The 27,915-nt window shown below is 47.4% G+C and overlaps 1 protein-coding gene across 5 annotated transcripts; it reads right to left on the bottom strand.

The window, feature by feature from the left end:
• Window positions 1-200: 200 nt before the first annotated feature.
• tasp1 (taspase, threonine aspartase, 1) lies at window positions 201-27,915 on the bottom strand. 5 transcript variants are annotated; one of them, XM_018740196.2, is made up of 14 exons: window positions 27,677-27,915; window positions 26,158-26,368; window positions 25,243-25,310; window positions 24,683-24,751; window positions 23,810-23,930; window positions 22,177-22,261; window positions 21,604-21,683; window positions 19,160-19,269; window positions 15,771-15,899; window positions 15,558-15,636; window positions 10,785-10,895; window positions 8,186-8,293; window positions 7,298-7,371; window positions 201-1,288 (listed from the first exon to the last, which is right to left on the bottom strand). In XM_018740196.2, the coding sequence occupies exons 2-14, from the start codon at window positions 26,288-26,290 to the stop codon at window positions 1,196-1,198; spliced, it is 1,260 nt and encodes a 419-aa protein (XP_018595712.1). In that variant the 5' UTR covers window positions 26,291-26,368; window positions 27,677-27,915; the 3' UTR covers window positions 201-1,195. The 5 variants fall into 5 exon arrangements, with proteins under 5 accessions (XP_018595712.1, XP_018595714.1, XP_018595713.1 ...); XM_018740198.2 differs by having other exon boundaries at window positions 15,771-15,890; XM_018740197.2 differs by lacking the exon at window positions 27,677-27,915 and adding an exon at window positions 26,663-26,695.

Raw genomic sequence — 27,915 nt, 5'->3', positions numbered from 1 at the left:
TTAATACAAATATGCTTCTGAAACAGCTTTTGCCTTCTGTTAAACATCAATTTTCAAGTAACAGTACATAAGGCTGAATACACAAAAAGCAATTTCTTCAAAGCAAGTCATTTCTGACACAAACGCAAGAAAAACACAAACCTCTTCCTTAAAATATATATAATATATATATATATATATTTTAAACTTGACAAGTGTCCCAGAGAAAACCTTGATGGCATATGCTCTTGTCTTCCTTTCACATCCCATACACTTGGATAACAGCACCAGGTGATACTTAAATCTATTTTGTTTTTATAGTCTCTTGAAATCATAAAAGTGAGGCCTCTAACTGTAACAATACAAATATATACTGTGTTCCTAATCGAATCTAACAGTCTTGTTTGGTGAACATCGCTTGGAAGAGTCATGTATGCCTCCTGAGATGTTCCATGTGCAAACCCACACACCTGTGGCGACAGGTGAGCTGCAGCCCTTCTGTTTTCACACGCGGCGCACATTCTTACCCATGTCATGTAACGCCTTCCAGTAGGGTGGCAGAAAGTTGTGATGTCATCATGGGCAAATCATAAGTTATACACACTGCTGTCACGTTATTAGAACTTCCACATTCAGTACTCTTTATAGTAATTCATGGATCTGAATAAAATGAAGCAATGAGTGACTGCTGTAAATCTCCTCAACGGCATTTCTTACGTTACTCAGAATGTGCATCTCTGCATATATTCACTCTCCTGCCTGCGTTTTCAGTTTCCATGTGCCAGTTATTCCTGCTCTGGATACATGAGGGGAAAAAAGGGGGTGGGGCCAACAAGCCTCGAGCCCCTTGAGCTTCGAACCGTCGTACCGCCAGAGTGCGACGACACAACCGGAGCTTTGCGCTCGTTCTAGGATACGTCTCAAATATTTACACAAGCCACAGAAATGAAATAAAGTCAAACAAAACAAAAACAAAAATCAATATCCACCCTGTTTAAGGAGCGTAGCTTATTGAGAACAGGTCTGTACATAGGTGCATTTCCGGGGCAGCGGAACGAACACCGAGGTTGGAGAGGAAGCGCAGCACTCGGGCTGTGAACGGCGGAGGGGGCTGCAGGGTGGCTCTACGGTGCGTCGAGGACAGGACTGCAACACCTCCACACCTCGTACGAAGCAGCTTTAGCTTATTACGGCACCGTGGGGGGGGGGGGTGTTGTCAGTCCACAGGGCTCCCCAGGCGACATACTCCGCCCTCGATGGCCAGCGACTGCCCCGCGATGGCCCCGGGAGGCAGCCTCGAGATGTGGGTCTGCGGGAGCGGAATAAGAGCACAACACTGTGAGGAAGAGGAGGAAAAGGAGGAAGAGGACAAACACGGACCCAAGAGGCAGAAGGCTGGAAGGTGTCACTTCTGCAGGCAGCTACATGAGGGATGTGAACCAGTAACATGGAGGTGTCAAATACATGAGCTGTGCGCCCATAAACCTGTGTCTAAAGTTCTTTGTTCATAACGGGCTCTTTAAATACTCCAATTTGTATGTCAGTAAGGGGAAAAGCAAGAAATGGAGCAGCAGATGCTGTAGTGGTTACACCTGCCTGCTTTGGATTCAAAGGACCCAGGTTCAAATCCCAAAACCTGCTGCTATGCCCTTGGTCAAGGTACTTGGCATGAATTGTTACAGCATTAAGTGACCCATTATAAATAAGTAAATCAGTGTATACAACATTAACCGGACAGTGAAAGCAGACGTTCAGCTGCAGCAGAGACACAAAAAACACTTGTTTAGAAGCAATCGATGTGGAGCAGGAAACTTCCATGGAAAAACACTTTTTGAGAAAGCAAAGCACATTTTTTGAAGTTTTCCCAATTCTTCTGGCAACTGGGGGGGGGGGGGGGGCAAGCAAATCCCCCCACAATTCCAATTACCTTTCCAAGTTCATAATGTCAAGAGAGCGCTCCCAACTTATCACAAAAACAGTGCTGTGCAAAGGACAAAGAGCTTTCCGGAACACGACTCTCACTGAGGGCCTCGGGTTCCACCAAAATTACACACGGGCAACGAGTGCGCTTCCACGGCTCTTTTTTTAGAGCCCAAACGGTTCATTTGACTGGGTGGGAGAGGATTTTAATATAGCGATCGAAAGATTAGAGAGGTGTGATGGATTTATGTTTAAAAACGGGCACAGCTACCATTTAACGGCGCGTTGGTACGAGGAATGCGCTAGAAAACAAACGCGCTCGGCGAACTCCGTGACCTGTCCCTGTTGACACACACCAGGGGAAAACCAGATTTTCTCTAAAAATGTCCCACATCACATATCCTTTAAGAGAAGACAAAGCTGGTGAGAGGCAGAGTAAAAAGGCACAAGCACTGCTCCGGTGATGGACGGATGGATGGGTGGGTGGGTGTGTGTGTGTGTGTGTGTGTGTGTGTGTGTGTGTGTGTGTGTGTGTGTGTGTGTGTGTGTGTGTGTGTGTGTGTTGCGTGCGTGCGTGCGCGACTCATTACCTGAAAAGGGGCCGAGATGTTTGCCCGGAGTGCGTTGAGTGCCAGAGACAACAAACAGCTCAAGATGGCACAGCGCTGATGGGGAACAGGTGGGACGGCCATAACTATTTATACACCACTGCTGCACTTTGCTCCCTTTTTAAAAGCTGCAAGGAATCATTTTTGTCCGCTTCACGCTGCCGACACTAAAATATATCAAGGAATAGCTGTGTTTGGCTGATTATCATACGAACACAGAAAGGAAACATAGCCCTTTTAGCAGATTTATTCCAAACTGGGGAGTCCCTGATCAGTAGCCCTGCGTCTGCTAATAAAGGGTAGAAACAAAGGTTTCATTTCACTAAATTTTTTAAAATTTCACAAAATTTTAAACAGCAAAGCCGAATTAAACATTTTGCAGAACTATGTCATGAGATGGGAAATGGTAGCTTTTTATGGGGTGGCCTGCTGTCCCAAAGCCTAGTCGAGTGACGTTCTCCACGGGCCCGAGAGCCACAGGGGACAACACCCCCGATATCAAAGACTGAACCTCAAACTTGAACATGATATTTACACACATTTACAGTTATCCATTTATCTGACACTGTTCTCCAAGGCAACTTTGAATGAGAGGTTTGCACACAGGTACTGGCACTGATTTACCATTTAAACATCAAGGAAAGTTTTAATGTACCAGTTCAGGGTTAGCGTGACCTCGATACCTGCAAGACCTGACCATTCGCTACACCCCAACCAGAATGCGATGCTCCCCCATTTCTGCCTGCTTTCTGGTCTCATGCACAACAGGTCCAAAATCAAAAGCACAAAGGTTTTTGGTTCTGGATGTGATGTGGTGGAATGAGCTCCCTTTATCACTCAGAACTGCTGAATCTCTCTTTACATTTAGGAAGGATCTCAAACCTCTTTCGGACTCACTTCACTGATCTCGTAACTGTTACATCTGACAAAAATTTACTGTGTTACCTGTTGTAATAATTGAAAAAAGAGCCCTATACGCAGCCACTTGTGTAATATACACTGATTCATACTGTGGTATGAGACAAATGGACTCTATTCAGCCATGTCTCTGCATCCAAATCTCTCTTTCTGTTTGTGATACTCTCTTTGTACTGTTCTCAGATGCACATCACTTTGGAAAACAATGTTGGCTAAATGAATAAATGTAACTAAGTACCAGTGAGGATTCGAACCCATGTCCTCTGAATAGTACACCACCCGCTGTCCCTTCATTAAGCGGTTTGATTGTGTCTGTCCTCCATGCCTAGGGATGATTCTTTCCATGTGAACGTCTACATCACATGCTGCCCGCAATCCTGTTCTTTATTAAAAGTGTTTTTGTTCCATGTTAATGCCTAGTATGTTAAAAAAAAAAAATTAAAATAAAAACAAAAACTCACACAGACATTTCTGAAAGCAGAAAAGCACCACGTGCAGCACAACACTGACAGATAAATATAAACATATTTGTAATTAATGTTCTTGCTCAGAGACCACCTGCTGCTCTTTCACAGGAGGAGGAAGCGTCCTCCAATGGAATGGCCTGTGTTTGCGACCCAGCATTCCTTGGGCTCCGAGGACCACCGTGCCCGCCGTTGGGGGGCCTCAAGTAGCACCCGAACCCTAAGCCCGATCTAGCCGTGCTCTCTGGGTCCTGGCGGACATCACCGAACCACGACCATGCAAGAATGGATCTCCTGGACCCCAACTCTTGCCCTCCTGCCAACACTAATCAGGGAGTGTGAAGAACGTTCATGCCCAACACGGTGCCGCGGTAACATGTCTTCATGTACTCTGACCACACTCTACATCTGTGAATTAGAGACAGGAATCTCAGTGATGGGGGAACCGGAGGGGTGTCTGCAGGTCCACGTTTGTGCACGTTGGCACAGAGCGAGGCCAGGAGCAGCTGGCAGCGGCAGGTGAGAAGGCCCCCCCAGGAACCCGAACAGGGCAGTCTCCAGTGCCAGACCATTCACACAAACCCGCAGTCCAGCAGGAGGACTGGACTTCAGAGCTGCAGTCCAAGTGCACTAATAAGGACCGTGGGGAAAGGTTCAAGTGTGTAAGGAATCTAGGAGCTGGTGGCGTGACCCCGTCCCACTGTGAGCTCCGTCATATGAGCTTCATGAGGTCCTCTTGTGCTGCGGTCACCTACAGTGGACGAGGCCAGTGTCCCCATGGCTCTGGGCGTCTGCTTACACTCAACACTTACTTTCGATTTACTGTGCTGTAGAGAAACAGTCCACTGAAATGGGGGTAATTACAAGGTCATTTTTACTCTATCAGTTCTACATCTCTAACCACTATATCATGTACTGCTTTCCATAGAACCTGAAGGCATTTTCATCACACCTCAGGTGCCACCGCAATCACTGGGCCCCACCCTCTTTTGACCGTCCGGGAGCCCCCCCATGTCATGAGGGGGCTGCTTGACATGTGATCACGGAACCAGTCCTCCTCGAGATGATGAAACCCACAATGCAATGGAGGAAGAACAAGTACAACAAACAAAACAAAACCAAACCATAACAGGGCATTCACGAAACATGTTCAGAACTAAGCGCTGTGGAATGTGGCAGTCTAATTCCAGCATGTTCCGCCTGTCCCCCCTTAACAGCCCCACCCGCCCCCTGACAGCCACACCCGCCGCCAGACAGCCACGCCCACCACCTGCACACCCTGACTGCTTTCCATACAACACAAGGGACTATTTCCTCATCCCTAAAATTGGAACACAGACCCAAGCAATATCAACCTTGAGAAGAGCATGGCAGGTTGTGGGGACCAGTCCCTCCATGGGTGTTCAACAGCACTGTTTAAAAATACAAGAGATTCAAAGAGGATAAGTGTCTCTCAGGCCAGCAGCAATACACTCATGCAATGGGGTCCAGGCCGGTGAAGAAGTGGGGAGATGAGGGTGATGCTCATTTGTTACGAAAAAGTGCCCATAACCAACAGATTGTAGGTTCAAATTCCAGCATCAGGATATAAGCTCTGGCCAGTTGGCCAGTCCCATCATGTTGAGCTGAGCGGTAAAATCAACTTTAACCAAACTGTGAGTCGACTTCACCTTTTTTACTTCAATGCAACGAACATGATACGCCCTTGGGTGCCCGCAAGACTCGGATACACACTTACAGAAAGCGTGTTTGCGTGTGTGTACCAAGTCCTAAAAAAGACGTCTTCTATTCCTCATTGTAGAAACGTTTCCAGCTGAGCACTATGGCAGCCTTTCTTATTGCTCACGTGGAGACGCACGGGGACCAAAAGGGTGCGAACAGAACGGAAGCAGCCAGTCGAGCTCCGAAAGGGAGGAACCGAGGAAACAACACGTCTCGGGAGCGTTTCCCTCCATCTGGACGGTCTGAATTACTTCTGCATTAATTCTGTTTCACAAGGGCTCAGAAAACCATCTCCCGCTAGAGTGTGCGCCTCTCACTCACTCACTCACTCACACACACAAATACTGCGATTTTACCACCTCCACTAAACATAAGTCGACCTCTAAAAACTGTACAGATACTGCAGTCTTTCTGGGATGAAACAAACATTTATTATTTATTTGCGCCCCCTATCAAACTTAGACATCTCTCACTGAGCAACTCGTAAACAGAAAAAGGATTTGAAATTATAGGAACAATTTAATATTTTCGCTTTTGGTCCCCTTGGTGTGTTTACTGCGCGCGCTGCAAACACTTATCACCAACTCTCAGGTCATACAAACTGGACAGTTGAAGGAAATGTTCAGAACCCCAGAGGAATGCAGCAATCTGTTCAAAAATACTTAGCTTTGTTTTAAGTCAAGGTTCCAGTTGTGCACTTTGAACCCTTAATGAAGTACATTTTTACAACCTGCATGTGCAAGGAAAAAAAACATTTTTCCAAGTAATTTGTTTTTCCTGTCATACTTTTTAATAAGCACTTGTAAATTTCGGAAAATGTGATGTGAAGCGGCATTCAGTTCGGCCTGCAGTGAGTCTGTGACTCAAATCACAAAGCCCAGAAAAATTCATTCATGCAAGAATATTTAACTAAACCTTAATTATGTGAACAACATGTCTTAAATAACGTTGCCTTTAGCGGGTTATAGAAATAAACTTCCCGTTTTAATCTGAACAATGTGTGAAACCTTACGAAACCCCACGTTCTCTGTTTAAATACCTTTCCATTTGGCACAGTATGGGCGAAAAAGGAAACGATTAAAGGGGTCTGGACATCCCAAGTGGCCGCGTGGTCCCACCTCCCAGGGTCACAGGTCTACCTTCAGCCACTCGGCAGTCAGTGAGGTTCCTGTGGTGCACATAGACTGCGGTGTTTCGGCCGTTCTCGACGATTTAGCGTTTCAGGGTGCGTGGGCAGCACAGCGGGTAGCACTGGTGCCTCACAGCTTGGTCCAATCTGTGTAGAGTTTGTGTTTATGTGGGGTTCCTCCTACAGTCTAAAGACATGTTTTAGGTGGGGATGTAAGGGGGTGTGTGTGTGTGTGTGTGTGTGTGTGTGAGAGAGAGAGAGAGAGAGAGAACCCTGTGATGGACTTGTGCCCTGTCCAGGGTTTACCCTGTGCTTCCGGAATAGACTCTGGACCACTGTGACTCTGCACTAGACAAACTATTAATAACGAATGGATGCATGGATGTCAGGTGAAGGAGTACTAATGTCTCAACAGCAGAAGGACTCATTCCTTAAGCTTGAACCTTGGGCTTTTAGGCAACAAGTCGAGTTTCTTAACCGCAGCTCCACATGCTGCCCAGTACATGGGTACAGATACTCAGATGGGTATGAGGAGGTGGCACAGAGAGGGGACTCACCTTGGCTTTGCAATCCTGGGCCGACATGTAGCCGACACACATGCTCTCGGTCGTGTGGCTCCACAAGAACTCCACTGGTGCAGCGAGAAGAAACAGAACGGTTAGAGGCGGGGGTTTGGGGAGGGGGTGGAAATGGCTGACAGGAGCCCAGCGGTCACTGGGATCAAGAACAAGTGCTTGGGCATAAGGAGGCAGCAGAGCTGGTGCCTGGAGAGACCTGCTTTCTGAGCCCCAGTTCCACAGGACCATATAGGCTATGCTGTGCGGACGCCTTCGACATGGTGCGTTTAACGGTCAACGGTAAATCGGTGCAGGTACTCGCCGTGAAGCGATAAAACGAGTGCAGGTGACTGAGTGCGTTTGGCTCGCAAGCCCATTCCCACCTGTGAAAACACGAACCCGGGACAGACTCCAGACAACTCTCCGATTTCTCAGACCCACACACGCGCGTGCGGGCGCGCTTTTGCGTTCCTCCGGGTCCAGGCAACGCTTCGCACGTGTGGCCAAAAACCATTTGAGTTGTCATCTTTTAAAGCAATCTACATTAATATTAAGAGAGAGCAGCATGAGCTGCTCCATTGCGAACTGCAGCTTGAGAGAAATGCACTGGGAAGCAGCAGAGGGAACTCATCTTGAGCCACGAGGACCAAACAATGACCTGCTGTGCACTTCTCTACACTTTGCACCAGTTTGTCATTCTACCGGCAGGTTCACTGGCTGGGGAACGGGGGGGAGCACTGGACCGCAGCAGGATCCGCATGTTCGTGCAACATGGCCCCCTGTGCTTTGTAGCAGCACGTGGCTCAAAACCCAGAAGCGATGGGCTCTCAAACATGTGTGTCAGTCTGCAGCGACGCCCTCCCCTACGCGATGAAGCGGGTTCCTCACCTAGCAAGGCCCGGAGGTCCGCGGATGGCTCCGAGTCGGCACACCTGCAGCAGCGGAGCACGATAACACCCCCGAGAATGCAGTCCTCGCTGGCCAGGAAAGGTGAGCCTGACAGGAAGACAGAGAGGAAAACAATCTGGTTAATTTTACACGTCCAGTGAAAGGTCAGGAGTTGACCGAGATGACAGGAATATACTATACACTTATAGTGTTGGACACACTACAGCGAAGAGCCTACAGTCATTGACAGGGCTGCACAGCAGAGCAGTGTAACACACACACACGCACAGACACGCACGCACCAGAGTCACAGGTCCTCCTGAAACATGTCTTTAGACAGTGAGATGAAACTGCATGAAACAGCCCAACTCCAGACAGATCAAGCGGGATTCGAGAACTCACTTTTACTCTGGTACTGCACCTCATAACAAAACTTTGGTGTCTTACACAGCAGACCATTTTCACCACACAATCAAACACCTCCAATGGAGTAACAGAGCTACACCAAGCAAAGCCAAGTCTATCTGCACCTGGTTGCCCTTTATGACAAACACAACAAAAAGAAAAAATATTTACCGTGCTAATGCCACTGTGGTGCATTTAACACACTGCAACATTCACAACTTTTACGTATACATAAATTTACAACTATTCTTCGACACTTATTTCACTCTCCAAATGACAACCAAAGGCTCGTCTGGGTTTTATCAAGATGTCTAATGGTAGTGCCAGCCATCACATATTTTATTTACTTATTTTAACACCACACACTCCTTTGCTCATCTATATTTAAGGGGGTGTTTACAGGAAATCAAAGCTAAGTTATTTGGAATGAGCTGGAATAATGTAAAAATTAGGAGGGCAATTAAAGATTTAGGTGCTTTGATGCGACTCTTCCCGAATCCAGACCGTGTACGGAAATACGTGGAAGGAACAGAGGATTTTGGTGAATAACGACCAGGATCCCGCAAATCTCAGCTGCTTCCTCTCCACCCATTCTCGATTGTACATGGCAGCTCTGTTATGAGTCCATCTCCACACTAGCCCTGTGCGTGTCATCGCTTAGAACTTGAAACCAACCGGAATATTTCCGCTTCTCTAACACTGTAATAAAGCTGAAATGACCGCTCTTAATTTCGGAGACAGAAATGTGAAGACGCAGGATTCTGGTTCATCTCAGTTATGTTAATTATTGCCCAACAAAGCAATGGGTCACCACATTCTGCACACATTCCTGCTCCAAACTGGGAGGAGATGATATAGAGCTCAGGAACACGTTCCAGCGCAGCATTAATCTTCAGCGAGAGACCGACAATAATGCAGAAAACACCATCTGTATGTGTTATCTGGTCTCTCAAACTTACGAGGAAAATGAGCAAAAATGTGACCTTTCCTTTCCAAGAACATCGGTTCTCCTGTAAATGCAGGCTAAAGACCCACGTGTTTAAAATAATTTTCACATATTTAGAAGTTCCCCTTTTCCCATCATCATTACATTTATTGCCATTTTCTCCTTGTGTTTGTTTTTGGCTGTTTTTCAAATTTTATTGTTCACTTCATGGTATTTTCATAAGTTTATTCCATTTTATTATCATATAGTAAGCATCTTTTTACTGTAAAGCACCTTGAAACTCCACCTTGGCAGGCACTATATAAAAGAGGGTTGTTATTAAAGTAACTAATAGAAACCTGTGGCCTATAGGGGCAACACAGGAACATGAGAAGTGATTGCAGAAAAGGTGATCTATAGACTGCTGGTTTCATAGGGCAACAGCTGGTGTACCGGTAAGTGCTGCTGCCTTCACTCGAAGGAGCTGGGTTCAAATGCCACTGGCCTTGACCAAGGTAGTTACCCTCACCCTGCTCCATAAATGAGTAAATCAAGTAACCTGGCATAGAAACACTGAGCTGCCTTGGAGAAAAGGGTCAGATGAATAAATGAAGGGAAAAAAAATGCAGCTTTTGCTGCATAATAAAAGAGCTTTGGAAATGAAAACAACAAAGATGACCCTAAACAGGATAACTGAGGAGTACATGGTGAGCCACCCGTCCATGTTAAGGTGACCCAAAGGGAATAAATTTCCAAAAAGGGTGTGAAAGGAGACAAGCGGCGCTGTTCCCACACAGAGCCCACAGACAGCCCCTTTGAGCCCTGTCCAAATGGTCACTCATTCCACGGCCTGAGGGCGGCGTGCAAGCGGAGCGGGGCTGACCACACACCGACCACTTCACAGGGAAAGGCTCGAAATAAACTGTCAACAGAACAGTCACTCTGTGGGGAAATGCCTGTGGCTGCCGACTACGAAGGCCGGGGGGATAGTCGACTGAGCGGACTGCTGTGACACGCAAATGAGGGAGGCCTGGGTTCAAGTTTCACAATCCTTCACCGAAGGCCACGTGAGCCATCGCTGGAGCAGGCGTTTGGACAGCCTTGGTTGTCTTTCCCCACTTGGCACGTGACCCCTTTCCGACACCTGGAAAACATCTATGAGGAAACAGGCGGAAGTAATGGAAGCAAATAGAAGCAGAAGGAACTGAAAGGAAGGAAAGGGGAGGAAAAGAAGGGAAGCGAAGGGATGCTTCACCCTGCGGTACTCACTAATGAACTTGTTTTGCATAGTATCCAGCAAGGCTTGGTGGGCGTCCTCGGACTGCGCAGATGCCGAACACTCCCTGGCCAGCATGGTGCGCATCAGATGCTCCCCGCAGCCTGAAGAGGGACAGAGGGAGGAGCCGCAAAGGGGTGGGTGCGCATCCCACCTACGAAATAGGTGAGCAACCAGTCATAATAAACAGTCAAATAAACAAAGAGCCTTTCCTGAAAGTCACTACGAGCAGACCAGTATGGCTGAGGAGAAATTTTTCCAGCTTCTCCAACTTTCACCAAGGACCAGGGCACAGCCAACATCTCACCGCCATGTGGAAAAACATGCGACACCAACCCGATCCTAACCAACCAGACCCGATCCAAGTGGGCCCTGAACAATTCTCTCAGAGCTGCTCCTGACATCCCGGAAAGATGGAGCAGAAACAAGCCTTTCCTCCCTTCAACAGAACCAAACCCAAATCCCTTGATCGGAGAAGGTGGCATTGTGATTAAAGCACTAACTTTCCAAATGGAAAACCCGGGTTCAAATCCCACCTCCTGTTGGAGCTCCCTTGATTGAGACACTTACCCTGAACTGATACGGGGGAGGAGAATTGCCATGACATACAAGCAGGTCGTCTGGAAACTTGTCAGCCTTCTTCAGGCAACGTGTAAGGTGGGCTCATGCTACTCAAGCCGTGGCTGAGGACCTGTTCACACCACCGCCACAATGGCACCATGAAACAGGGGCACACCACCCCCTAAAAAGTGTGACAGTCCCTCAAGTTTTTCTAAGTGTGTGGCACTAACACGTGTGACATGAGTCTTTAATCTATATTTGTAACGAGAGACTGATGAGGACACTCCTCATTTCCACTCCCCTCAGACTGGGAGTGTTCGGAACCCATCAAACCCTAATGACATCGTTCAAAGGACAAGTACAGCAGTCGCTCGGCCCAAACTCGACATCCCGGGACCATCAGAGAGAACTGCGGGCCCATAACTCACATCCTGGGGAGGACGTACTGAGCCCTGATGGGTTCTGCGGCCCGCGGGCCCACACTCGGAGCACACTAAATACCGGCAGGATTTGAAGCCTGGCCAAAGAACATTATCATTTATGTTAATTCAGAGTGTGGCAGTGAAGCAGGCGGTTTATCCTCAGTCCTTTTCTGGTAAGTTGGAGTGATCTCGGTAATGGAGAGCAGGCACGCAGGGGGAACATGGACAGGGCAGGGCAGGGCAGGGCAGGGTGCATCTCGGCAACATAAGACGTGTAGGCCGCGTGAGGCTCTGCAGCGAGAGCCCAACAGCAACCAGCAAAAAAACCCAGCAGCCTGCGCAGATTTTCCATTACTTTACAACGGCAAGTGTGCCATTATTCAGTTACCACGGGATTCTCAGATGCGAGCTGCAACGGTCTGGGAAGAGGACTGAGGAAAAAGGCCCTTCATCACATTCAAAAGCCAGAGAAATACCATCATTACCACCATAATTTGGATTAATAAATAGAATTTTGATGTCCGTGCGTGTGTGTGAGAGAGAGAGAGAGAGAGCGAGAGAGAGAGAGAGACCATTCACAATGACAATTCAACTAAAGCTTAAAATGGACCAAGATCACAAAGAAGAAAACATGGCATTTGGAAAACAGGAAACCGGTGGCACTTTCACAGCTGGGGGGTAATGTGTGCACTGTGAGTAAACAGGCACACGGCAAAGGGAGTGAGTGTGTGTTAAATATACATACACAGACTGAGCAGAGTCCAACTCAGCAGGCTGTGGAAACCGCACTGGACGGGTCTGTCCTTCCTGCGGGCAGACGTACAGGTCGGCTAGCGCTTTGAGGGAAACCACACCCCCTGGCCACAGTCTGGCCCCTCCCACAGCACCCGTGGGAAGGCAGGGACCCCACCAGGACTGCCAGGAACCTCTATTTATGCATGTGATATTACATAGTGTATATAGTGAACACACAGACCTGGACTAGAAGGGAAACAAATTGGGGAAAAAGAGCAATGTGCGATTTTTTCAACATCACAGTAACAGAGGATGAAAAAGACTTTAAAACAAAGTCAAAGCAGAGAGTGAAAAACTTGGGCTACGATTAAATCAGATAACTGACAACAGGAGCAACCGAAAAAATTACGTCTGATGGTGAAAATGGGGACAAAGTTCATAAATACTTTTGTATTTTGGGATCAAAAACCAAAATTAAGGGATAGGAGTCCAGCAGTGGACGGAGCTGCAGTGGAAGATGTGGAGAAGCTCCTCAGATGTGCTCATTGAGCCACAAGGGCAATGAGTAGTACTGTTCACTCAGGGCTCTTTCTAGAACACTCTATGGGTGTGGGACGTGGACAGTGCAGAAGCAGGACAGGAGACACATGGACTCCTTTGGACTGGAGAGCTGGAGGACACTTAAGGACAACGGACAGGAAAGACATCAAACAGATGGACGTTGGGTCCAATCAAAACACACCAGAAGTGTCACTGAAGGCACCGGGGTAGCTGGAAACGTAGTAGTTAGAGCTGCTGCCTTTGGACTCAAAGGTCACAGGTTTGACTCCCATCTCCAGCTGTAGTACCCTTCATCAAGGTACTTACCCTAAATTGCTCCAGTAAAATTACCCAGCTGTATAAACGGATAAATAATTGCAGGTACGTTAACTTTATGTTGCTTTGGAGAAACAAGTCAGATAAATGAGTAAATACAAATGTAAACATTTCAGAAACAAGATGACGACGATAGAAAAGTTGGATGAAAAAGAAGAGGAGGATGAGCGGTAACCAGACAGACTCACACAACCACAGTGACAGCGGACACACCCCTTCAAACACTGACACGAGTAGAGGACAGAACTTTCTGGAAGAACTCTATTTGTGGTCAGAAAGAGTGGAAGGCAGAACAAAACCAACCGCAGTACAAGAAAACATCGGTGACTTGTGAACGGTGCCTTGAGCGACCGCAGCAGCAAGAGAAAACGGACGGGCAGGAACGTGGAAGGGGCCAGGGGGGTGGGGGGACCGGCAAGGGCCGAACTCCGCGTGTCACAACCAAAACGATTGTTTTTCTACTCCTTTTGATGGAGATGCCTTTTAAGTTCGGAAATTAAAAGCAGGTGTCGCGAGCAGTGCACATTCATATCCCCTCTGCACACGTTTCCAATTTTGCAGAACATAAAAGAAAAACGCTGTCGAATGGGGGGTGTGTGTGACAAAACGTACGGGGGGGGGGGGGGGTCCTGGTTTTGTTTTTCCACATACAAATATTATCTTCATGTGGAGAAACTGAACACCACCACCAAGGAGAACAATAACAGCACGGCCTCCAGCTAATGAGGTGCCGCGGGTGTGGTGAGGAGCTCGGTGCGTCCCGCTCTGTCCAATCGGAGGGTGACGAGGGACACGAAGGGGCAGCGACGGCTACATCAGCGGTAAACATCACCACCACCGTGACACAAGGGGTCATAACTCAGACGGTGAAAACATCTCTAACTGGAGCCATGTCTGCTTCTGAGGGCTGGTTTCGTAGCACACGCACTCTCCGAGAGCCACTTCTCTCCTGATCTCCTAACAGCTCCATAAATAAGTCCAACACCAAGTGCTATGATTATCTATTTATTTACTATTTGAATGTCAGTTCTATAGGAGCTACTGGAGGGATGTGAACCAGCAACAAGGTGGTGTCAGACACACAAGCTGTGTGTCTAAAATCCTGTGTCTGTGTCTAAAGCTCTTTGTTGCTGATGCACTTTTGTTTACACCGAATTGAACGTCACTCGGGAGAAAAGTGTTTGCCAAATTCGAAAACGTAAATGTGAACCCTAGACATCTTTCGCTGGCTTTTATAACACATCTGGGCTTCGCACAGAGAATTAAAATTAAACGCAGGTGCTCTTTTCCACACACGTGTAAACACGCCTTGCTCCGCATCGCCACGACACGGCAGGGGAGGAGACGCACCGCGCAGGCAGGTCTGCGGTCCTCTATGGGGCTCTTTAACCACAACGGTGTAGCTGGGTCCCAGGCGGGCGAGCCTCAGCGGAGAGCCGTAAAGTACTCAGGATTTAAGAGATTTCCAGCTGGTTCCAGAAAGATCTGCTAGTCTGAGCTGAAGGGCTTTGTGACCTAGGTGTCAGGAACCGCCACCCATCCCCTGGGTTAAGACCCACTGCAGAGTTGTTCTGAAGGTGGAAAACTGTCTATTCAGAGACAAACTTCTCAATGGAGCAGAAAGAGAGGAACAATTGGGGGGGGGTAACTGACACACGTGCATTTCCAGCAAGAGCATTGGTCCCACAATCAATAGTCTGTAGCTTCTTGGTTCTGTTCCTGATGTGGTGGGAGAGGCTCCCTCTGTCCCTCACACCTGCTGAATCCCTTTATATTTCCTATCAATTGTATATGCAGCTACTCATGCAATGTGTGCCGGTGAAGTGTGACACTGGACAAATTGACCATGTTTCGATAATCCCATGTTTGTATGGAAAACTGTCTGTTGTACTTTTATTTACTGTGAGTTCTGTGTTGCTTTGGAGAAAATGAATCTGCTAAACGAATAAATGTAATCGGGGGGGACGCTTTCCCAGCAGCTCGAGGTGTGAGAGGTGAGCGATGTGTCAAAGCAGGAAGACGGGGGATTAACATGCTTTGATGTGTGAGGAATAAGGCACAATTTGGCCAACACACACACACACACACACACACACACACACACAGAGAAAGCACTGGTCCTCAGCTTCCCTGAACTGCACAGAGAACACGGAGAAGGCGGAGCTCTGATACCTGAGGTACTCACAGCTATCGAGTACGGGTTTAACTTCCATGCGTTCTCAGCCCAGCAGCCGCACCCATAATGAGCCGCCTGCAAACACACAGAGGAAAAGGGTGCGAGGAACTGGGTGCTGTGACCACAAGCCACTCCGCTCACGTTTGTCTCCCAGATGTGGTGGTGACGACGACGATGATGATGATAATGATGATGCGGGGCGTCCCTACCTGGCCCACCCGGCCTGGATGCTTCATGGCCAGACCCCCGCTGGAGACCGCCGCTGCCACGTTTCCCTCCCAGTCCACCACAACGGCCCCCACCGTGTCCAAAGACCCTGAGCCGTTCTGCTGCGGGACCAACATGGCAGAGGAGCGGAAGGTAGATTAATCGAGGTTCTACACCCGAAAAGCACCAGTGCAACCAAAGAGTGCTGGTCAGGCACGTTTAACCAAAGACCTCCACTGCTGGCATTTCTGCACAACTGTAATGAACTGTGCAGTTTTTCAATAAGCAATTAGAAAACAATTAAGAACCGATTATGACCCTCTTTTTGGAATTTAAGGTCCAGCAACCTCATTTATCTGAAACAACAACAACACTGTGTGTGTGCGAGAGAGGGAGAGAGAGCACTCCTGATTTCTGCATTTGAAACTCTGTGTTATTTATTATGGTCTCACCCATTTACTTCCTACAGGCAGCTCTGACACCCTCCCAACACACACACACACACCACAGATGTACAAAACGCAAATAAAACATACAATTCAAAGAAACTGGTGATTAATTTTTTGTGCTGAAGAATGTAGTGAATTTCAGTAGCCATCTGACGAAAGGACAAAAACGAGAAACAACATCCGTAAACAGGTCAAATCTGGCCAGAATGCAGCCTGTCGGAGGGAAGGAGTCAAACTACTCAGGGGTCCCGTCACCTTTAAAGAAGGGCGGCACAACTGAGCAGCGTCTAGTGCTGGTGCCTCAAAGCACTTGGGCTGCGTGACCGCATGTGGGTTTGAAGCCAACTCACTCCATTTGGCTTTCCTCTGGGTGCTCTGGTTTCCTCCCACAGTGCAAAGATATGTTTCAGGTTGACTGGTGACACTAAATTACTTACAGCGTGTGCATGTTATTGCTCTGCTGTATACATGACATTTCATTAATATCGAATAGAAACCTTTGAGAACAAACACTACGGAGGCAGAAGGATGTGCCATTGGATGGATGGAGTCACACAATAACTGTTCTTTCACTCCTCACCCCACCCCGAAGGAAATTGCAAATAAAGTTTTTATAAATAAAACACAGTCACTGGCGGACACACTGACTGTCCAGAGGAACTGTGGTTCCTCAAGGCAGCACCCCCAGCGGTGTTACCGGACAGCAGACGGAGCGATCGTCCTTCAATTACGAACAAACGCCAGGACTTGAAAAATAACCCAACGTTAACGGGACGGCTGTCGCAAGTGCGGCTGGTCACAGGTCGTATATGTTGTAACTCGAGAACCTCCTGCATCTTTTTTTTTTTTTTAAAGTAGCGTCTTAAGTAATGGCTCCTTTCTGCATAAGTACCTTTCAGCTGTTTCGGTGAGAGCAGCGCAATGTGGAGGACAGACGCGGCTTGAGAAGCCAAATGTTTGCCTTTCCACTTGAATAACAGTACGAGTTGAACTTTCCCCAGGCTTCTATTATGATTTAATCTCTGAGATTTATGCTTAATAACCCGTGCGGGACTCCGGTCAATTTATTAAAAACGTTTGCCTGCGACGTTCCATTTCGTGTGGCCAGACCACACAGATTAGTGGGACGAAGACAAACGCAGCCAACGTGTGGGATACGGCCGCCTCGGTGCCTCGACCCCGGGATCGCACCCCGACTGGCCCCACATCCCCCCCCCCAGGGGCTCCATGAACGCACCCTTTGAAGGCTGAATTTACCTCTCGTTCTCTGCACCCCGGCCCCTGGGTGTAACATGACTACCAGTGATACGGTGAAGAATCCAGAGAATAATTTCAAGATGGGGGGGTTGTGTGTGACTGAAGCACGAGGCCGAGATGAACGTGTGCGCTGCGTACTTCAAAAATGGAACTGGAGCAGGTTCAGATCACAACGTGTGTGTGTGTTTGCATGAAACTGCTTGCATTTCCAATCCCATCTGAGTCACTCCAAAAAATGTGACAAAAGCAGCAACGGCTGGAGAACAAAGATCAACACTATGGAGTGTCACAAAGAGGGAATTAACTGTGGGCTGTAAAGCGCCGCACATGTGGACAGACCCGACACAAACCACGCCCGTATAAACACGAGCCGCTTGTTAAAAAAACAATCACTCCACTTTCCAGAAACTTCTCGTTGCTTTGTGGCGAAGCGTAATAAAGCTTTTAATAAAAGCTAATCTATGGACAAAATGGTATCCTAAATAACGGACCGGTATTCTGTTAAAAGCTCACAAAGGTATGCTTGACGTTAGTGCATACGCTTAAGTTTTTCCTTTGACAAATGAGCTCCCTCTGTTCCTCGGAACTGTTGAGTCCTTCTCTAGTTTTGGTCTTTGAATCAACTTAAGTTTTTTTAAATCCCTGGAAAAAAATGTTCAGATTTGGCCCTGAAATAACAAAATAAACTACCTGTCCCCTTCAGAGCTGCTGAATCCCTACCAGCATTCCAGGCTCAAACCCATCTCTTTCAGAGCCAACTCTCTCCTGACTGCTCCATAAATGAGTCCTATGATGTGCTGTGATGATCTGTGTATTTGCTACCTGAATGCATTACCTATAGACAGGTACTGGAGGGATGTGAACCAGCAACATTGTGGTGTGCTTTGCTTGTCCAGCATCTGGATCTTAAGCTCAGTCTGCTGGGGATTCACTTCTGTTTAGTCCGAGCTAGACTGTGGTTTCAGTGGAGTGTCTGAACACACAGGTCCGCGTCACGTTCACCCCGTTCACGTATCATCGTCGTCTCCTTGACCGGTGAACCCTTCCCCTCTCAGCCACTTCACGTCCTCGCTGGCTGACGACGCCACAGCTCGACACTGCAGAGGGACGCGGTCTTCGTACTACGGCGGCTATGCCTGTGATCAGCCGCGGGGGGTCATAAGGTGGGATGACCGCGCCTCGAGGCTCGGGAAGCCCGGCTGCACCGCGAAGCCCGAAGGATCCCGCAGTGCCGCAATTTGTTCTCCCTCCCTCCTCTGCCCCAGACTAAGCCAATCAAAACAGGAGCGAACCGCAGCCTCGGTCCTCTCGTCTACAGAGCCATTTAATCTGTGTTGTTTCTTTCTGCAATTACGAGTAATTGAAGTTTGCTGTAATTACGTAGAAATTAAGGGCTCTACACCCCCGTAACTCCAGGTTTCATTTCCTGCGGGCAGCTGCTGTGTCAATGAGAGGTCCTTGCAGACGCCGGCCTTTCATCTGCGGATCCGCGCAGCAGCAAAAGGACAAATGTCTGCTCTTCATTATGGCTGAGGCTAATTAAAAGAGGAAGGACGCCTTGGAAAGACTATTTTTTTTTTGGGGGGGGGCAACTTGAAACAAAGCCTTCTGAAACGTGGACAGCAGCTATCCGTGACCATGCGAGTCATTTGCGATTAAGCGGCAGGCGAATCCCTCTTACTCACCTTTCCACTGGATTGTCTGCTCCTCTTCACCTGCGCACCGGCACTGCACTCCACCTTCTCCGCCAGCTCGATCTTCCGCTTGTTCCTCTTGTACGCCGACAGGCTGCACTCTGCATGAGATGCACCGAAACACAGCTAAAAACCGCTCACTGCTCCAGTCAAATCACTCCTGCTTTGCAGGATTACTTCCACCACAGCCACTTTCTACCATTATGTCCACCGAAGCAGCTGCAGCTACGTGGAGGAGAGCCGAAATGCCAATCCCAGTGTATGTTTGTGTGGTTATTTCTAAGTACTATAAAGCATAATCATTACCCATGATATGCTGCAAAGAAAAGGATCTCATGAAACATCTCGTGCTTCTTCAAGGCAACTTGCGCTGTTTGTTTGTACCCTGCACGTACTTTTATTCCTTTAGCATAATTCACTTTTCTCCAAAGCAATGTACATCTCCAAAAACAATACCGACAGGAAGAGAAATTTGGATGCAGACATGTGATTGGAGTAGTCAATTTGTCACATACCACGGTATAAACCAGTATACGTTACACGAACCTGCTGCATGCAGAGTTTTCTTTTTTTTTTTTTATTTAGACAGATAACAGTACGTGTTTATCAAGCACACGGGAGATCAAGGGAGAAGTGAGTCTGAAAGAGATTTGAGACCCTTCCTGAACGTGGAGAAATTCAGCAGTTCTGAATAAGAGGGGGAGGTCATTCTACACCATTGGAACCAGAAGTGAAAACCTTCACTAAGCTATTTAGCGCTATACCCATTTACACAGCAGGGTAATTCTTACTGTATCAGTTAACAGTACAGGTAACTTGCTCAAGGGTGCTACAGCAGGAGCAGGATTCTAACCTGCGTCCACTGAATGCAACACAGCAGCTATACTCATAGGACCTACTGACTCCAAATTTACTGAAGCTATTCAGTTCTCTCAAACGATCTGAGCCAAGTTAATTTTAAAATCTTCCTTTTCTTTCATATAATGTGAAGAAAAGCTTATCAACAAAGATAAGAGCTCTTGGGACGTTTCACTCCAGTCCACTAGGGGGCAACAGTGGAACAGCAGGTAAACAGCAAACACTTGATATGGAGCAGAAGGAAACCAGTTACTCGTCTTCCATCACCAATGTTCACGTTATGACACGAGTTGTAGAAGGTGGCAGACCGGGCTCCAAAGTACGGAGCGATTGGAACTGCGGTCAACGGCATCTCCGAGGGCACGTTGCGGCAAAAGGACCGCCCCCTTTCAGCTCCGAGCGGGTCCACAACAAAGCTCACTGGCTAATGAACAGTTTGTTAGCAGCAAACAAAAAGTGCAAAGATGCGGTTTTGGCCGCAGAGCCATCTGTGATTTCTGGCAGTGGGCGAAAGGCTACGACGAAAGCAAGAGTCCTTACGGCTCATATAAACGTCAGCTATACTTGCATTAAAAATCTCAGGGAATGTGGAATCAAAACAAGCACAATTAAAGCTTTCAAAGACAATAAATGGAATTCGACCAGAACTTGTAAAAAATAAAAATAAAATAAAGGAACACAGAGCAGCTTCCCTGTCCCGGGGGAGGGAATGGACATTGTCAGAGGAAAAAATAACTTCAGTGCTTCTGAAACATTTACAGACACTTTCAAGAACATTTCATGGGATTAGAAAAAGCACTGAACGCTCAACCCAACATGGGCAATGGACTCCTCCTGTTACCTTTCTACATATTAACTCAACTCCACAGCAAAGGCAGCTCAAAACAACATATTTCACAAGGAAAGTTAATTTGTTTGCTGAAACACAATCAACAAATGCAGCTTTGAAAAAAAATGAACCACCAGTCACAGCACATGGACTCATTTGTGTGCTGGCCATGAGATCAGAAAGAAATTACTCTGAAAGTGATGGGATGGAGACCCTTCTTGAATTTTGGGAGGGATTCAGCAACTCTGAAGGATGCAGGGAATCTGTTCAAGCACAGCAGAGCCAAACCAAGAAAACAAACACTGTTCTGTAAAGTAAAAGCGAACAAAAAGCAATTTAAAGCGATTCAACGACCAAAGCTGGTCTGCGATTTCAGGCTCCTGCTGTTGTACATTTAATCGCTCAAACCAAATTCGTTGAAATACATAAAACACAAATTAAACAGTAGAAAATGGAGGTGCACAAATGATGGGAACGCGTCCAGACTGTGTGACACGTCAGCCAGCGGCTCGCATGCAAACACAAACTATAAATAGAATAAACGCTGTTAAAAAGCAAGCTCTGCTGTGTTGTATTATTGCAATTTCAGACTGCAAGAGAAAAACTGCACGTCTGCCATCATCGGGGATCTGGATGCCAACAGTACCTTTTGTTTTTTTTTTTTTTTTTACAAAGCGTGTATTATTGCGGCAAGAGAAGACACGGGGAAGCGGTGGGTTCCGGAGACCCGGCTGCGCACAATACTCACTTGTGGCCATTTGGTCGGAAGGACAAGGAGGAATCCCATGGTCCACTGCCCAGTGGTACGCTCCTCTCCCCACTAGGAAGCTGGGACAGAGGAACCAACAGAGCGTGTTTAGTGAGGGTGAGGATGCCGAGGATAACATTACATTTACCTCAACGCTCCAGTGGCGACCAACACTAGACCTGCGGAGTACAAGTTTCAGTGCCATCGAATAAAGGGTGAAGACGCTGCAGCTGAAGAGAACTTCTGTTCAAATGCAGAACACGTGTAGGTCGCTGTTACTGGAGAGCACTGCCAAGATGAAATAAATCAATAGAAACGCTGCTCTTCTCCTCCATTTAGCTCAAAGTGCTTGTGAAGGGAGAGGAGATGGGCGAAACGGGCTGGGAAACCTCGCTTTGCGTCTGCGGGGAGCCGAGTTACGGCGAGGCCCCCGGTGTGTTTCAGAAAGGAGCGAACGGAACAAACGGTTGTGGTGCGAGCGAGAAGGACGAGAGGGGATGTGTGGTTAATGCTGCTATGGGTTCAGGAGAAACGAGGGACTCGTAGGACCGGGGCGCTGATCGCACGACCCACCATGGAGGAACCCGGCCTGCTGATAGCTTCCCTTTCTGGGCTTCGCTTAGCAGTCTGTTGGCCACCAGCACGGGGTTCTTAATGCCTAAAGAAGCAGAGAGAGGAAAGAAAGTAGTGAGAACCCCAAACGAAAACAGACACACACTCACAGACACTCATATACACGGAGGACAGGAAAACAAACAAGGCGACACAGTCAACTAATGAGTGCGAAGTGGCCTTGTGTTGAACCACACAACTGATTGGTGCATTGAGGCCCTCGGTTTGCAGAGGGGCTTGTACAGGGAGGGGGCACAGGGAACTTGGTCACATGTTCATTCCCCATCTCTGAAGGGTGAATAAAAATATAGCTGCCCCCGGTGCAGACTGCACGGTCACAGACCTTATGTGAAAACCACGAACAGAGTCAGCTATACCGACGGCCCGTCCTCAGACGGAGCTCCATGCTCGCGTCAATTCACAGAACGTTGCACTTCGGCCTCCTCCGTTTTTCTCACTAAGCCTCAGATGTGCTCAGTCACGCAAACAGGTGAAGCCAAGGGGGCCAGAGAGCGCCACCCCCAGGAGACACCCTTGCCTCGATCCTCAGCGAACCCCACTGGAGGTGCGATGATGACCAGCAGACAGGTGTCACTTTTAAAGGGGTGGTGTGGTGGTTAGAGGCGTCACATTCCATGCAAGGGACACGGGTCTGAAGGCCACCTCCTGCTATAATAGCCTTGATCAAGGTACTTACCCCGAATTAATCGTGTACAGTAAAACCTTCCCTGCTGTATAAACAGGTGAATTGCTGAAAGTAGCTTTGTGTAGAAACCCAACATTGTAAATCACCTTGGAGGAAAAAAAACATTAGAAAATAATAGTAACGATAATAATATTAAAAATGTCTCTTAAATTGAAACTGGCTTTCGGCCGTAAACTGTGAGCCTGTGTGTATTCACGGACACGGGACGACAGACACGGACACAAACGCGCCTGCGCGCAAAGAATTTGGCCGTCTCCTGCCCTGCGTAGCTTCCAGTGAAACGCTTATGAGAAATGCATGGTGGAAAAGCGCACGTTGGAAACATGAGCCAAGAAGCATTCCTTTGTCATGTAACAATTTTATGGCGAACGGTTACGGCGCAGAGGGAAACGAAAACAGGCTACACTCTTATCAGCTCTCGCTGCGGAGCACACAGCCGCTCTCACCCGTTCCAGTTATAGTACGGCTGGCTGAGGTCATGCGCAAACTGCTTCCACCCCATGGGTTCACAGGATCAGCGCACAACCCGGACGGGTGTAAAAATGTGAAACTCAGAACACTTCTTAATGCAAGTCTTTCCAAAGATAAAGTACATTTTATCTCGAGCCAGCAGGTGGCATAGTGGTTAGAGTGGCTGCCTTACGCTCAGAGGAGCTGGATTTCAATCTCACCTCCTGCTGCAGTAAAGTTGATCAAGATACCCTGAAATGGTACCCATTTAGGTAGGACAATTTTTACTATAAGTCACTTAGCAGCTTAGTGTAAAAACTCTACATTGTAGGTGTCAGATGACAATGTATATGTAATGTATATCAATAATGATAATAATAGTACGGCTTTCTAACAGCGCAGATACTCAAGAACATAGATTCCAATTTGAACACCTACCGCTCAAGGCGCCGACGGCCCCGTAGTGCAAAGACCTTCCGTCCATAATGCTGGCGTCACACTCGATCTCCCCTGACAGGTTCAGGTTGGATCCTGTCCCCGCGTTGGTGAACGGAGAGTCCTGTGCAAGTGAAACCATGTCTTGAAATTTTTAACAGGCTATAACGTGCGGCCCACCACCACTACCACCGTTCACATGGGATATAAACCACACTTTGCTGTACCACAGTGAGACACTGAGCAGTGGCCACATGGCTGACATTGCTGACATACAGTATCAGTCAGAAGTTGCTGAACATTAGTTTGTTTTCACAAAACATTCAGGTAAAGACTTTGAGCAGCAGATCACCCAACACATCTTCTCAGCTCTTCTGCAGCAGTTCCCAGTGATCTTTGCCTTTGCTCTTCTGTCCAGTTCCTCCCACACAGAAGCGTTGACCGAGTACCCAGGTGTACTTGCACTTTTCACTGGCACTGTACAGGGCCCTGCCCCTGACCTGTTATTTTACAAATACTCCCTGGCGCCATTATTACAAAACTGTGCATGAACTGTGCAATGCCTTTGGCAAGAGCTAGTGCACAGCTGGAGGTCGTGATTTACGATCTACAGACCTCTTCCCTGAGGATCTCTGCTCATGCCTGAAAACACGTCGTCTGTGCGTCGTCTGCAATCTCAGGCCATTAAAATGACAATCGGCCTACAGTCACACATTCTAACAAGAGGTTACAGATGTTGCAGAACTCCACAGAACGCCAGTGTGTTGTACACAGTCCAGTGGGGGAATCTAGTATTCGTAATTATGACCGTCTTTTTTAAAAGACAAAAACACACACCCACACATGAGTTGGGGACACAGACCCCAACACACATACCTCCAGCTCCACCAGAGCAGCAGTAACGGCTTCCACGGCCAGAGCACCGGCGTTAAGCTTCTCCACAGCCTGTGGGACGGATTGAGAAAAATGAGAGGCCCACAATGGCAGTCTTTCATCAGAATCATCACTTCGACTGCACACTCTGTAACCGGATGCCTAGACTGAATACATTTATTCTAAAGTCGTATTTAAGGGTGCATGCTTGCGCAGAAATCTGCGAACAATCATTTTACACCAAAAACAGAGTTTTTTGTTGTACAAACCGAAGAAGAAGCAGCAGGTTATAAATTTCTAGACGAAGCCTGACGAGCCTCAAGCATGCTGGCTCCAGACAGTTCGCCTGTAGTGTGACGCTGCTATCAACGCAGATTACATTCACTGTTTGTGATTTATCCCTCGCTGCAGTAAAGCAGGATACTGGAGTGACGGCGCCTCCCCCTGCCTGGGGGCTATTCTATACCGGACCCTCCGTCAGTCCAGTTATGCCATAGCTGAGCTGAAGTTTTTTTAACCTGCTCCTAAACGCACATCAAAGGTCAACCAAGGTAAACACTCACCCTCTGGCAGGCCTTCTTGCACACATGTTTATATTCCTTGGCTTTGGACTCTGAATGGTAACCAGCTCCTGAAACAACAAGAAAAACAAGGATAATCAATTTTGAAGGAGATATCAAAAGAATTAATAGTATAAATTTGGTTCAAAATTTCGATTATTTTCTACAGTTCACTGTTTCAAAAGTGAAAATGCCAAAAGACTAGTTAAGTGCTACCTATATCCCACGGAACAATTCAGATTGAGGAAACAGAAATGACAATGCAATCAATCAGCCACGTTGCAGCAGATGTAGCGATAAGGGCTGGTGTCTTCTAATCCGAAGGTCACAGGTTCAAATCCCACCCCAAATGTAGTATCCTTTATCAAGGAACTATACCTGAACTGAGACTGCTGTATAAATGACCAAATCATTGTAAAGTCGCTTCTCTAACATTACAAGTAATCATGTAGAAAAGCATTTGCCGATTTAAGATTGAGTGACAAACAACACGAGTGTTGAACATGTAGTGGATGGACATACATTCAGTCCAAGTGTCTAATCCTGCACAAAGATGTACTCATAGCTGTGATCTGTATGCTGTTGTTACAGCTTAACAAACCACTCAACCACCTGCTGTAGGTGCAATGCAGCTTGTACATTTACCTTATCCATTTATGTGACACTTTTCTCCAAAGTGACTTACAGTGTGATGCTACTTCCAGTTATTTACAGATTTACACAGCTGGGTAATTTTAATGGAGCGATTTAGGGTAAGAACCTTGCTCACGAGTACTACAGCTGGAGGCAGGAATCAAACCAGCAACCTATGGATCCAAAGACAGCAGCTCTAACCACTATGCTAAGCAGCTGTCCCTGCTTTGCGACACACACGGCACCACTGAGAAAGGGGCCAAAATGAGATTGTGAAACACAAACCTGCATGCACCAGAACAAAGCCCATCGCTTTCCGATCCGGTGCCTGGTCTCGCTGCAAGGACGCGGAGTCGCTCGAAGCTTTGAGGAAGGGAGATGACGGCCGCACCTTGGCCTCTCGCGTTATCGTCTCCATGACCGCGGGTTGATTTGTGAGGCATCATGGCCTTGCTGCCTCTCACAGGGAAGAAGACATCAAAGCAGCAGTGGGGGCCTGGAGGTGTAGAAAGCAGGGAGAGACGTAGTGGATGAGTTGCGGATAACAGATGGACCAGGTGTAGAGAACATGCAGCTCAAGAGGAGGCAAATGAAAAACCGCTACACCCAAACCAGACCGCTTTGCTCGTCTACTTCTGTTCGCTTGGTGGTCCCGCGCATGAAAGGTAAAGCGCGGAGGTTCTCGGTTCTGGCTCCGTTGTGGTGGAACGACCTTCCCCTCTTACTCAGAACTGCTGAATCTCTTTCTACATTCAAGGGGGGTCTGAAAACTCACTGTTTCCGGACTCACCTCGCCCAAGATCTCTCCAGCTCACGTATGGTGTAAATGTTCATGCACCGTAACTTTATGATCGTCCCCAGATAAGCCTTTACACAGCCGCTACTCCGGCATTGTACGTGTTTGTTTGTGTACCTTTAAAAAAAAAAAAAAAAAAAAAATTGTAGGAAGGTGATCAGGTTTAGTCTATCCTGAATTTTGTGCACCTACTTGCGTGATGAACATCAGTGCATCAAGTGCAAAGAAACAAACTAGGTTTACTTAAGAATCACACGTCTGCAACTATGTCCATTTCTCCTAATGTAATGAACAAATTGTATTTTCTGAGATATTTTTCGCTTTGCGCTAAATGAATAAATATAAATGTAAGGCGACGTGGGTGAGAGACAAGCGCCGAACACCAAGGGGACTGGAGCAGTTCAGCATCTCAGCAATTCCCTGAGTCCCTGCGCTTTGACAGGCCAACATTTTATTTTCTTTTTTATTTTTACATAGCCAATCCATGTAAAACCTTTAATAAAGGGGGCTACAGAGAACAGAGCAGGTGTGAGAGTTTGATTCATTCAGCCCTCGCGTCTCCTTCCAAATGTCTCCTAAGTCCTGAAAAACACCTCAGTTTCAGACACAAACAAATGAATTATTACTACTTGAAGTTAATCATGTCCAGAAATCATCACTGCTACTGTACAACTCGCTCTCATGATTTATGATTATGTTTGCTTAGACTGAGTTTTAATAAAATTCCGAGAAATACCCACGTTATGCATCGCTTATAATTAATAATAATTAACACAGATGATTTTACACCAAGAGAGGAAATTATTAAAGACGAGTGATGAATGAGCCAAGCAGAGAGCAGCTACCCTCCTCCTCTACTAAGACAACACGCTCTGAAGTGAAATCTTGCGCCACGAATTCCTGAGATTTTTAAAGTAAGACGGTCATTACGCACGCAACCCGTAAAAGCGTAAGAAAGTGTGACGAGACAGTAAGAAATTAGTGGAGACACAAGGTGACTTGACGCACCGAGCTGCTCTGAATGGTGGAAACTTCACCCAAGTGTTAGCGGTAGCTAACTAGCTAAGCTAGCACAGCTCGCGGAGACATCTGAAGTGCACGCGCAGAAGTCCCTGTCGCCCGGTACAGTAACCAGCTGAGCAGAGCGACGGAAAAAGACACGTGCAGCACAGTTTGTCAAAACCATTCGCATTGCGTTCGGCGTTGCACTCTGCTCTGGAGCTGAAGCGCCTGCGAAAGAGAAGCAC

This window comes from Scleropages formosus, chromosome 4, assembly GCF_900964775.1.
Source record: "Scleropages formosus chromosome 4, fSclFor1.1, whole genome shotgun sequence".
Classification (NCBI taxonomy): domain Eukaryota; kingdom Metazoa; phylum Chordata; class Actinopteri; order Osteoglossiformes; family Osteoglossidae; genus Scleropages; species Scleropages formosus.
Note: the sequence above shows the minus strand (reverse complement) of the source record. Positions and strands in the feature narration are given on the sequence as shown.